At 50.9% G+C, this 11,578-nt stretch overlaps 1 protein-coding gene across 6 annotated transcripts; it reads left to right on the top strand.

The window, feature by feature from the left end:
• Nucleotides 1-7,115: 7,115 nt before the first annotated feature.
• FAM110A (family with sequence similarity 110 member A) lies at nt 7,116-11,213 on the top strand. Of its 6 annotated transcripts, none has more exons than XM_069650941.1 (2): nt 7,116-7,193; nt 9,351-11,213. In XM_069650941.1, the coding sequence occupies exon 2, from the start codon at nt 9,763-9,765 to the stop codon at nt 11,044-11,046; it is 1,284 nt and encodes a 427-aa protein (XP_069507042.1). In that variant the 5' UTR covers nt 7,116-7,193; nt 9,351-9,762; the 3' UTR covers nt 11,047-11,213. The 6 variants fall into 6 exon arrangements, with proteins under 6 accessions (XP_069507042.1, XP_069507037.1, XP_069507041.1 ...); XM_069650936.1 differs by lacking the exon at nt 7,116-7,193 and adding an exon at nt 7,211-7,704; XM_069650940.1 differs by lacking the exon at nt 7,116-7,193 and adding an exon at nt 7,985-8,061.
• The last annotated feature ends 365 nt before the right edge of the window (nt 11,214-11,578 follow it).

Raw genomic sequence — 11,578 nt, 5'->3', positions numbered from 1 at the left:
CATCCAGGATTGAATGAACAACAGACAGGCAGTGACAGTAGAATGAAGAGTCCGAAAAAGAAGAGGAAGAGACAACAAACTGGGAGTCGTCAGCACAGGATGGACAGGGCAGACAAAAAGAAGCGGTGACAGATACGAGTGGAGAAGTGTACAGTGAGAAGAGGATCCAGAACAGATCCCTGGCGGACACCATGGTGCAAATGAAAGGGGTAGAACTGCTCAGCAGCCCAAGAAATAGAAAATGAGCTGTCCCATAGAGGAGACTGAAACCACTGCAGAACAGAACCAGAAAAACCCAACAAGGAAAGGCTGGAATGGAGAGAAGGATGATTGAAAGCAGCCAAGAGGTCAAGTGGAGTTAGAACAGAAGATAGTTATGAGGGACGAGCAGAGAGAAGAGAGAATTGAATTGGTTACACTGACAAGAGCACTTTCAGTGCATGGGGCACAATCCAGACTGATATGGAGGAACGAGAGACAAGAGATCAAGAAAAGTTGTAACTGTAATAGAGGACTTCACATTAAAGTATTTTAGATTGAAAAGGAATAAAAGAGATTGGATGATAGCAGGAACAGAAGGATCTGAATAGGGTTTTTGAAAAGATAGGAATAATTCTAGCATTTTTTAAATTCAGTAGGACAAACAAAAGTAGAGCGGGGCAGGAGGTGGTAAAAAAGCAGTCAGAAATGGAAGCAATTGAGTAAATACCTTGGGGACAAGGGAAGATGGCACCGGACAAAGTGGTGAAGGAGTAGAGTGAGCACGAGATAGAGAAAGGGTAGTATCAGATTCAGAAGAGAGGGATGAAAGGCAAGAGGGACCGACCGACGAAGGCAGAAGGGCTCAGGATGATCAAGAAAAGGAAGAAGAATAAAGCTGAGAAAGCTTAACAGAAAAATAATCAACAAAACCAGTAGGGGAAAGAAAAGATGGGAGATATTTTGTAGGATATTTATTTACTCCAATTATCATTCGCTCTAAGAACAGACTGAGCCAATGCGTAGTTGAACCTATCTATTTCTCTCTCTCTCAAACCAACTGCCGCTCCCCGTTACTAGCCCCTCCTCTTCCTCCATCCCGCCAGTGCCCCTCTCCCTTAAGGTGGAACCTTCAAGTGACGATATAACTGTTATATTAATGAGTAAGCACTGACCTTGTCTTCAATGCGCGAAACTGATGAAAGTGTGTAACAGCCTGAGAAACCCTCAAGGTCCTGAGTAGAACAGCAGCCTGGAGAATTCCCCGGGACGCCAGCAGGGAAAATCCCTCATGGGGTAGAAAAAATCCTGTTCTATAAAAATCCGGGAAACTAAGACTTCAAGGATGGTGAACGAGAATCCCAGATGAAAATGGAGGAGACGGCAGAGATGGGAACCAGAACTCTTGAACAGTACCGTGGACGCAGGAGAACTAGATGGGAGTCCAGAGAGTTAAGTAGAGAGAAAATCAGAGGGGAAAAACTGGAGAGGAACCAAGGGGGGGGAGGGGAGGCGGCCGACAGAAGCCGGAAGTATGGTAATCCAAGAGGAGAGCGAGACCAAGGCCGATCAGAGCGGTACAGGCTCCGGTTCCAAAAAAGGGGAGAGAGATCACAGAAATGGTTAGAGCGTTACAAGGCTTCAAGAAACATAGAAGCAACGCATCCGCTTACCGTCTCCAGGTTCCTTAAGAGCCCAAGCTCTGTGGTTCCAGTGCTGCTAGGCGTCTTGGGAGCGCCATCTTGGAAAACAACTAGACCGTTCTGATTCCAGTCAAAGGGACATAACACAGCCATGTTGGGAGAAGTAGCCTGCAATTTGAATGCTGTCATTTCCACATGAACCATAATGACCACCTCTGATATGGTTGTGTCCTGACAATAAACCATCTGCCAACTTATTGCCAAACTGCTCTTGCGTGTGTTCTGTAAGTCTCTGGCATTTGCGGGCGTCGTTGTCCTCTAGTCCTATGCATCCTCATTCCCTATTCATTCTCCTAGCCACCATGCATATTCTCTGTAGTATCCACCTGGTAGTTCATCTTGCGTTTTGTGCTCTTGGAAGTGTACCTCCTCTAACGCTATGATCATTTTTCTTTGTTTGGGCGGTGTTAATCTCAGTGGGTGGGGGACTCATTCCCAACAAACTGCTTGGAGGCGATTCTTTCTTCCGCATCTGGTGCACTGTTGCTGAGCACGGTCCACTGTGCAGGAATGACATGCTGCACTTGCAGGACCTGCACTTGCCCATGTTTTGTTGCGTTGAGTATTGACAGGGTGTTCTGTCCATGCCATATTGTCCTTATGGTGTCCCACAGCGTCCTCCGTGTACTGCGCCAATCCTTTCACTCTCTTTTGGTCTTTCGTCATTAGTTGCTTGGGTCTCACCCCTTCACTGATGTGTGCTAACTCTAGTATCTCTAAGAGGGAAGTTTTAAGAGGTTCTTTCTAAATACAGATGATGTGCAGCCCTCTATTATCCTCAGGCATATCCCTTCATCGTCCGAAAACTTGGCAAATTAGCAGTGTGCTATTTATTTGGGAATTCATGACAAACTCACCACCATCTCGTGAGGCAGTTGGATGCATTTATTGAAGGTGTACCTTTCAAAGTCTCTGTTTGGCTGGGCCACTAGTTTTTGTTATATAGACGGTGATGGCCAGTTCGTACATTGTTCTCTCCTGAGACAGGATTATTTTCAGTATTCCTGTGACTTCTTTCCCTGCGAATTTAGTAAATATGTCCAGGAGCTGGTGATTTTCTGTCCCCTATTGCTTTTACAAACTCAGAGAACTCTTCTAGCCACTCTACCCATCTGTAGAGTCTGTCCTGTTGTGGCTTCAGTTGAAATTGTTGGGTTCTCTTCAGGAATGCAGCTCTCGATGTAAAGCTTATATGGGCCCTTGCTGTGATCTCCTCTTCCTTTTCCATTGTTCTCAGTTCATGGACTTCCCTTGTGTCTATTACAATAGCTGTCTTGCATTTTCTTGGGGTTAATTATGTCTTTCTTGTGTGTCCTATTTGCTCTGCCTGTGGGACGGAGTGCTGTTCTTCTTTCCTGGAAGTGGAGAAGTGTTTGTGGTGCTGTGGTTGCAAGCGTGGTAATCGTGTCTCCTGTGTGGTCGTAGACCTTCTTTAGTGCGTGGCTTTGGTTGATTTCTTTGGAGTCCCAGTGTGGGAGTATTGCAGTCAGCCTTGAGTCCATGGGCGTGTCTGGGCCCACCCTTGGTCAGTTAATGTGTCTGTAATTTGAGGGTCCGAGTTTATTTTTATGTATGCAGGAGCAGGGGTGGCAGGGATCCTTTCCCTGCTGGCCGAGTCTGGACCTTGCTCACGGTGTATGGCGGGGGAGGTGGGCATTCCTTTACTCACTGTGCTCGTGGGAGGTGTGTGTCATCAGCAGTTTGTCGTGAAGGGGCGTTGGATTGCCATGCACTTATGAGGCAACGGACTGCTGGTAATGTGTGGAGTGGACGATTGTGGAGTGCTGTGGCGGATTGCCGCAGTGGTGTGGAGTGGCATACTGCCGTTTCTTCTGGGACCCGCTGATTGCCGTGAAAATGGTGGATTGCCTTTCCTTTCAGTGGCGGCGGATTGCTGTGTTATTTTGGATCCGCGGATTGCCACGGTGGGCTGCCAAATAGCAGATTGCTGTGATATTTTATGGAGCGGGCATGCTGGTTGAATGCCACTCTCGGGATGTTAGACGTGATCCTCCTCCTCGTCACCAGCTGTTTTGTAGGGAATTTCCCCTTCAATTATCCACAGTCTCCCAATTATCATTCTCTCCAAGGACAGCGCCAATACGTAGTTGAAGCCATCTTTATTCTTATATCATACCAACTGACACTCTCCATTACTCGCCCCTCCTAATCCTCCAACCCACCCCCCCACCCCTTTAAGGTAGTTCCCCTTTTAAGGTGAAACCTTTCAATTACGAAATAACAGGAGAGAATGGTCAGGTAGAGGAGTAGGAGGCAGGATATGATTGGCGAGTTGAAACAGAGGACGGGGATGTGGAGAAAGTTCAGAGAAGTGTTGCTTCTAGCAGACAGAAGTTAGGAGAAAGTTCAGAGAAGTGTTGCTTCTAGCAGACAGAAGTTAGGAGAAAGTTCAGAGAAGTGTTGCTTCTAGCAGACAGAAGTTAGGAGAAAGTTCAGAGAAGTGTTGCTTCTAGCAGACAGAAGTTAAGAGTCGTACGAGGAATGTCTGGAAGAAAGGGAATTAAGGTCAGTAGAAGACTGAGCCTTTTTCCAAGGTTGTTCTGCCTACCAAAGGAAGGTTTGAAGAGACAGAAGGCTAGGAGAAGGTCATAGTGGTCTACTGTAGGGATGAAAGAGTTGTATTATGTTGTTACGTTATTGAATTTGTAGATTTCACGTTCACCAAAGGCATCTTGGCGCTGGAGGTCCAACTAAAAAGGTAATACAATCAGGGCATTAGAAAAGAAGAGTTTTAAAACATGTGTGAACTGGAGATGATTTTCTGTGACTAACATTGCATGGCAGTGCATTCCACAACTTGGCAGCTGCCACTGAAAATGCAAAGCCACCAGTTCTAATTAGCTTGTGGTGTGGAACAAGGAGAAGACCACTATCCTGGGACAGAAGTGCCCGAGTGGGTACATAGATCTGAAATTTTGCTCGAAGATATTCTGCTCCCTGACCATATGCAGCGCAATGGACAAAACACAAAGGGATTTTAATTCAACCTGTTTCCTCACTGGAAGGCAATGAATATTTTGAAGAATGTTGGCCAGGATAGAGAAGGTCTAGAGTGGAAAGGAGACCCGAGTTGAGAGGACAAAGCAGAATCAACTGAGACAAGAGTATGAATGCATGTTCCCGGTGTAACTCTTGGACCTGTAGTCCTGCATGTGCAATCGAAGGGGTGAAAATAGAAGTACCCGAACGTAAAGAAACAAAAAAGCATTAGTGGGCTACCCTTGCCCTTTTTTAGCCTTCCACAGGGCTACTTAACGGGGGGTGACGAGGCGCTCAGCATAGGTTCCTGAATCGTGGTGTGTATGAGATGAGTTTTTATGGTGTCTAGTACCAAAACAGTATGTATGCGTTGAGAGGGAATGTGTTGACAAAAGTGGCAGAATTTGGATACCTGGGAGTGTCTCTGGCACGTGTTTGAATTGGAATACACGGTGGTGCAATAGAAAGGGTGTCTGTATATGTTACGGGCGGTGTTCTGTCAGGAGCGGAGGGGCAAGGCAAAAGAGCATGCGATTGCTGTATATAGGAACCATTAGAAGTGTGTTGGAGTAAGGGGTTCAACTGCGGACTAGCTACAGTAAAACTCATTTGGTAAGGTGGGCAGAATTCAGGCGAGAGTCTTGCGGGCTGCGACAGGCACAGTAAGGTCAGGTGCTGGCAGGGATGCTGCCCGTGGATGTGAGAAGGAAGGAACTGTATGTTAAATATTGGTTGAAATGTCACTTTCAGTGAGGATCACCCAGTGAAGAAGTGCCCGGTTCTTAATTGGATGCATGAATATAAAGATAGAACGGAGGATAGCACAGGGGCAATGCACTGCTCTTGGAAGCCAGACCATGCAGAGCAACAGAGGTTTGAATCCTGGATCTGTGCTTAGAAACCGAGCTCAGGTATGGTAGTAGGTGCATTATAAAAAAAAAACCTATTAAAATAAAATAGAAGCAAATAAAATAGAAGCTGGGAGAGAAGAGGGGGAACCTTTGGTTCTTGCTGACAGATTGAAGGTGAAGTGGCAGGGGGTGGAGGCATTATGGATTGTGGAGAATGTCAACAATGTTGACCTTATAGACGTTGCACGACCGAAAGATTTGCGTGGAATAGGCATAGGTGTTGGTAAAAAAAGAGTGGCAACAAGGGGAGGCATGTGGGCAGGGGGAAGAAGGTTCACAAGTTTACACAGATGGGACGAGGGACCCAGAAAGAAAGAAACAAAGTGGGTATGGCCTACTGTAGTCAGGAGGAAGAGGATTATAAGATAGCGGGGCTGTCGGATAATGTATCCATATGCACAGCAGAATTAATGGCAATGAATATGGTGGTGATTGGACCAATGGAGAAACGCATGGCAAGAGAGGGGGTGTTCGTGGACTCGCTGAGTGCACTGCAAGCTATAAAGGAAGGGAACGGCGATGGAAAAGATATTATAAAGCATACTCAGCAGTGGTTGGAGCGATGCACAGCGGGAGGAAAAGTGATTGAGTTGGCAGGGATCCCCAATCATTGTGGGATATATGAATTGGGAAGGGCCCCTTATGAGGCCACAAAAAGGGAAGTAGTGGATATAGAGATCCCCTTAAGTGTGGATGAGGTGCCGGCGGTTGTAAAGGGAGCATTGGGGAAGAGTGGCAAAGCAGATGGGAGCAGGAAAGGGAGGCAATTGTATGCAGCGCAGAGGAGAGGAAGTTACAGGCTAAGAGGTGTGGGGGGCAATGTGGAAATGGCATGCAGCGAGGAAACGGTCTTGAATGGGCTAAGAGTGTGGCATGTAGGGTAGCAAGTTTAAGATGGGCAGTGCCACATCTGAGAATCGTGAGGCATGTGGCAGCCGAAAGAGGTGGATCGTTATTTGATGGTTTGCGAAAAGTTCAGGTTGCAGAGGGAGTTACTGGAAGCCAGGATGAGCTGCATCAGGGTGAAAGTGAGGAGGTGGTCATTTGGACGGGGGCATTAAATTGTCTCAAGCACCAATGAAAAAGTGGCCCACAGTTGCAAAAGGCAAATTATTCCTTTTGTGACAGACTATTTGAATAGTACGACGGGGAAGGGGGGAGTTTTTTGACAAAAATGTAATTTTAAAGAATATTTATACAGCAGCAATGGTCAAAACTACCAGGTGCATAATGAATTAATTAATCAAAGTGGCCCACTTTGACCCAAAAATCTGGACCACAGTAGCATTTTGGGTTCAGACATTGCCCTATAGGCCAGTCCTATACTGGCCTAATTACTACACATAAAAAAGGGAACAGAGGACACGCGTTGCAGGTTCCTCCTTCAATATGTAAGGAAGTGGCAGGAGAGTCAGAGGCCGTGTTCTGTTGACACGGGAGGAAAAAGGCAAAACGTCATCAGTAAAGATGCAAATCCCGTGCCTGGCGTTTAGGAGCCACCCCAACAACAAGCACATGGTTGCATATTGCTGGGGGGGGCGACTGCCAGTCTGCCCCTTCCCGGGTAGTGGCGGTGGCAGGCATAGCTGTGTAGGATGTGGTACGTACTGAGCACGAAAGGGTTACCGCGATACTCGTTCAGCTGAGTGACTTAAGGTAAATGAAGGCAGGAGCACCTGGGAGCAGAAACAGGAAGTGGAGCAAGGGAAGCTGCTCCGGGGCCCAGGTGCCGTGCAGTGCAGGCGGCGCTGTGAACATTCACACCGGCCCCCGGGCTCGCAAAGGGAGGGAGGCGGCGCCGAGCCGTGCAGAGACCTGCTGCACTGACCCCCTGGGCTGCAGAAACCGACAGCCCGACCGGGCCGTGGAGGGGCGAATTAAGCAGCGGGGAACGGGGCGGAGAGACCCCGGCAGCCGCCGCGGGGTGCAGCACAGCCATCTTGGGCAGCAGAGCGCTGCGAAGACTGGAATCCCCGAGCCCGTGCACGGGTCGCAAGAGCGTTGCTGGGCCCGTGGGGAGGCGCAGCACCGACCTGAGGTTGCTGGGCCCGTGGGGAGGCGCAGTACCGACCTGAGGAAACAGTCACCCCGACTACACCGGGGAGTTCCCGGTAGGTGGAAGTTGTTTTATTCAACCTGCGTTTTCCACCTCAGGTTCAGATATTTGGGATGTCGTTTTACCTCCGTATGCATGCCTCAAACACAAAGCATTTGGTTTTAGCCGCCTATACAGCCCCCAGAGGTGGAGGGGGGGGCATAATTAAGTTGCACTATTGCCCTCCACGATGACGTCCCATAGTGCGCCACTAGCGAGAGATTAATCCTCGCAGTGGTTTGCAACATAATTGCTCTTGGAGTATATTAAGGTCGTTGACCTGGGCCCGGCGCACGCGCTTCCTCCTCTAGATGCGCGCTGTTCCCACCACAGGCTGCGCGGCGCCGCTCTCTCCCCGCCCCGCCTTTCCTGGGTGAGCGGGGGGGGGGGGGGGGGGGGGGTCTGGGTCTGTGACAGCTCCTTCTATTCTTTGCAGGGGCCGCTCCCCACCCCCCGCGCGGCGCCCATTGTTCGCAGTGTGTGCTTCAGATTCCGGCTGCCGGGGGGAGGGCGCAGAGGCGAGATTGCTGTGTGCGCGGCGCAGGGGTCCATGGGAGAGACAGGTGGGGGAGGCAAGATGAGAGCAGGCGGCACGGGAAGGGCAGGGCAATTCATTCAATTACTCCGGGGGTCTGTACAGGTGTGACGGCAGGGAGTCTGTAACACAGGATTGAGAATATGATGATTGGAGGGAGGGGAGGGAAGGTCGCTGCGTTGCCTGTGCTGGAGAACGGTGGCGCGTTTGTGTGGGGGTTTACAGACATAACGCCCGAGGTAGGGGGAGGGTGGCGTAGAGGGAGATGTGGCTGCGATTACAGTAGGGGGTGAATAGCCTCCCTCCTTCTAGAAACACTTGGAACAATTTGGATTTGGGAGTCATGTTCTGTGATTCAATATTTATTACTGTGCCACTACATTTGTGAAGTTTTAGGGGCTTGCATTTTTAAAGTGGACCCATTTAGTGTGCCATCTCGGCAGCCTATTGCCACACAACATCGGCATTAAGTGGTTTCCAGCTTTGTCTTTGCGTGCCCCTCCAGCTAAGACACCGCTTCAGCTGTGAAACATGTATTTCTCGTTCTAGCGAAAGTGCTACGCATAGGGTTGGACACCCTTTTTGTACTTGCTCTGCTTCATACATGAAAAGCGCTTCGACGCCACTGCCGTTGGGCGCGCGTTTAGCTCTAGCAGCGCCCGGGAAGGGTCCTCCTGATCCACCTGTCCCTCTGCTCCCAGGGGGCGGGGCCCAGTTTGAAGTGGGAATCCTGCAGCGGATTGGCAGGCTGGGTGAGGCGATGCGAACCTCGGCGGTTCTCCGCCACCGATCCCTGTGGGCAAAGCTCGTGCTGGGGGAGCAGGTTTGGTCCTCGAGGGGCAGGGCTGGGGCATTCGCTCACCCTTCACCGGGCGGAGGGGTGTCCACGGGAGGCAGGGCCAAGGGCTGGGGGAGGCAGTGCTTGAGGGGCAGTACTACGGCCTTGCCTATCACAGGGGCAGGCTGGCAAGCCTGAGCAGGCTCCACCCATCGCAGGGGGAGGCAGCTGGGCTTTTGTTCCGTGCGGGCTGTCAGGCAGCATTCGGCTGGCCCAGCTTGTTCGCGCAGATGTGAGAAGGAGAGTGGCATTCACCCTGACCTGTTTATTTTCAATTTTCCTTTCCCAGGAACCGCAGAATCTTCGCCAGGGTTGAATGAAAGCCTCTCAGACGGAGACCGCGACCCTGCCTGACCCCGGAGAGCATCTGCCTGGGCCGGGATCCTTGCTACGACATCCGGGAGCATTTCTTCGTTTGGGAGCTTGTGTTTAAATTGAGATCCCCGCATCTAAACGGTTGGAGCCTCTGCTGCAGGGTCCAGGAACCGTCCAACCTCGGGGAGCAACTGTTTCACCTGAATACCGCAGTACCCTCGACGCTGAGTTTGGGTACCAACGAGGGGGACTCGGCCAAATCAAGATATTCCTTCACCCTAAAAATCTGTGCTTTTTGCTGTCTTGGGTTGACGTCTGCGTGAGCTACACTGGCATGTGAGTACCAACGACTGGGGCAGCGGGCTCACTTGGCGTCTGCCAGCAATATGCCAGTAGAAGCATGGCAGTCGTCTGGGGACCTCCTGAGCAAGGGCTCAGTGGGGGGCCCGATCACCTCAGCCATGCCCTTCCGAATCCTGAATAAGGGCCCTGACTACTTCCGGCGCCAGGCAGGCACCAGTGCCCGAAAACCCAGCGCAGTCGAGCGACTGGAGGCCGATAAGGCCAAGTACGTGAAAAGTAAGCAGGTGGTAACAACCCGCCAGGAACCCATCAAACCTCTGCTGCTGAAGCAGCCCCTCTTCTCACCTGGTGTCCGCCGGGTACTGTTAACGCCAAACCGCAAGACCCCTCCAGGTTTCGGTGCCCGGCGGCGTGATGCCTTTGGGCCAAAAAATTCTCTGAACCTAGATATCCTCAACAGCTTGATCAGCCTGTGTGATAGCCCCCTGCCCTCGCCACGGGCCGAGAAATCGCCTATGTCACTGGAACGTAGAGGTTGGCAGGATCCCCATGGCAGGACCCCACACCGGATTGCTGCACCTGCAGAGGGGCCAACTGACCTGCCTGAGGCTGCATCTTCGTCAAACAATATGTCTGAATCTTCCTCAACGTCAAATAAACCACTGGAACCTATGCCAACCAGGCCCTCTGGGACCGTATCGACATTAGCCAAGCTATTCGAACCTGCATTGACACCGTCTAAGCCCGTGTCAAGCTCATCCAAGCTATCTGAACCAGCATCAAAGTTGTCCAGACCCGCAACAATGTCTGCCAAGCCGTCTGAACCAACCTCAACAAAGACCTCAAGCACTGTGGCTGTACGACGAGTGGATGTCATCCCCTGCGCCACGCAGCGTCAACGGGTAGGTCCAACGCTCCTAGTCACTCCGGTGCCGGCATCTCCCGTCGGCTCGCTGTTCTCATCTACTAGCTCCTTAACCTCCCCACAAGATGCAGGCACAGACTCAGCCAAGAGGTCAACTCTACTGCACCGGTCCAAGTCTGACCTGAGTGACCGCTACTCCCGTGCCAGTGCTGACTTAGAACGCTTCTTCAACTACTGTGGCCTAGACCCCCAAGAGGTGGAGCACATGGGGGCCGAGCACTTTGCCCGCGCCAGCTCTGACATTGTGTCCGTTAAGTTTCACAGCATCAGCGCCGCCAGCTCAGAGTGTGCCCCTTCACAACGTAGTAGTGCTACTGCGGGAGACAAGCAGGATGACCGCATGCCTTATGGCATCTCGGTCATCGAGCGCAATGCCCGCGTCATCAAGTGGCTCTACGGGCTGCGGCAGGCCAGAGAGCCACAGAAGGTATCCAAGGTTTAGGCGGACCTCCAGAACCTTCTAGAGAGTTAGCAGCCGAGACAGACGTTCACTATCACTAGACATTTTTGCTACAAGTGGAATTCACAAGACAGTATTGGAAAGTTTCAATTTTTACTGAGTTAATTAATTGAAAAAGAAAACGTATAAAGTGTGCTCTATAGAGTAAACTGTCTCTAGACTGTTGTTTTGCTGTGGCACCACCCCATGGCACAGTGGCATGATGGATTATATTGCTCTAATCTCCATTCTCGTGGCTAGGAGTGGTAGCCCCTCTGTGGATCCCCGTCTAAGATATGGAATGGGAACCATGGGCAGGGGTTGGAAGGACACCCTGGTTTTTCCTCAAAGACCGGTGGAATCCCCTGTGCTGAGTTCTTCTCTCGGGGATGGGATGGTACTCTTGGGGTGGAATACCCTGGGCTGAGATCTCTCAGGGGTGGGATGGTACTCCTGGGGTGGGGTGGAATACCCTGGGCTGAGTTCTTCTCTCGGGGATGGGATGGTACTCTTGGGGGGGGGGGGGGGATCCCCT

This window comes from Ambystoma mexicanum, chromosome 3p (assembly GCF_040938575.1).
Source record: "Ambystoma mexicanum isolate Mex_15411 chromosome 3p, UKY_AmexF1_1, whole genome shotgun sequence".
Taxonomy (NCBI): domain Eukaryota; kingdom Metazoa; phylum Chordata; class Amphibia; order Caudata; family Ambystomatidae; genus Ambystoma; species Ambystoma mexicanum.
This window is presented reverse-complemented; position numbering and strand designations above follow the sequence as displayed.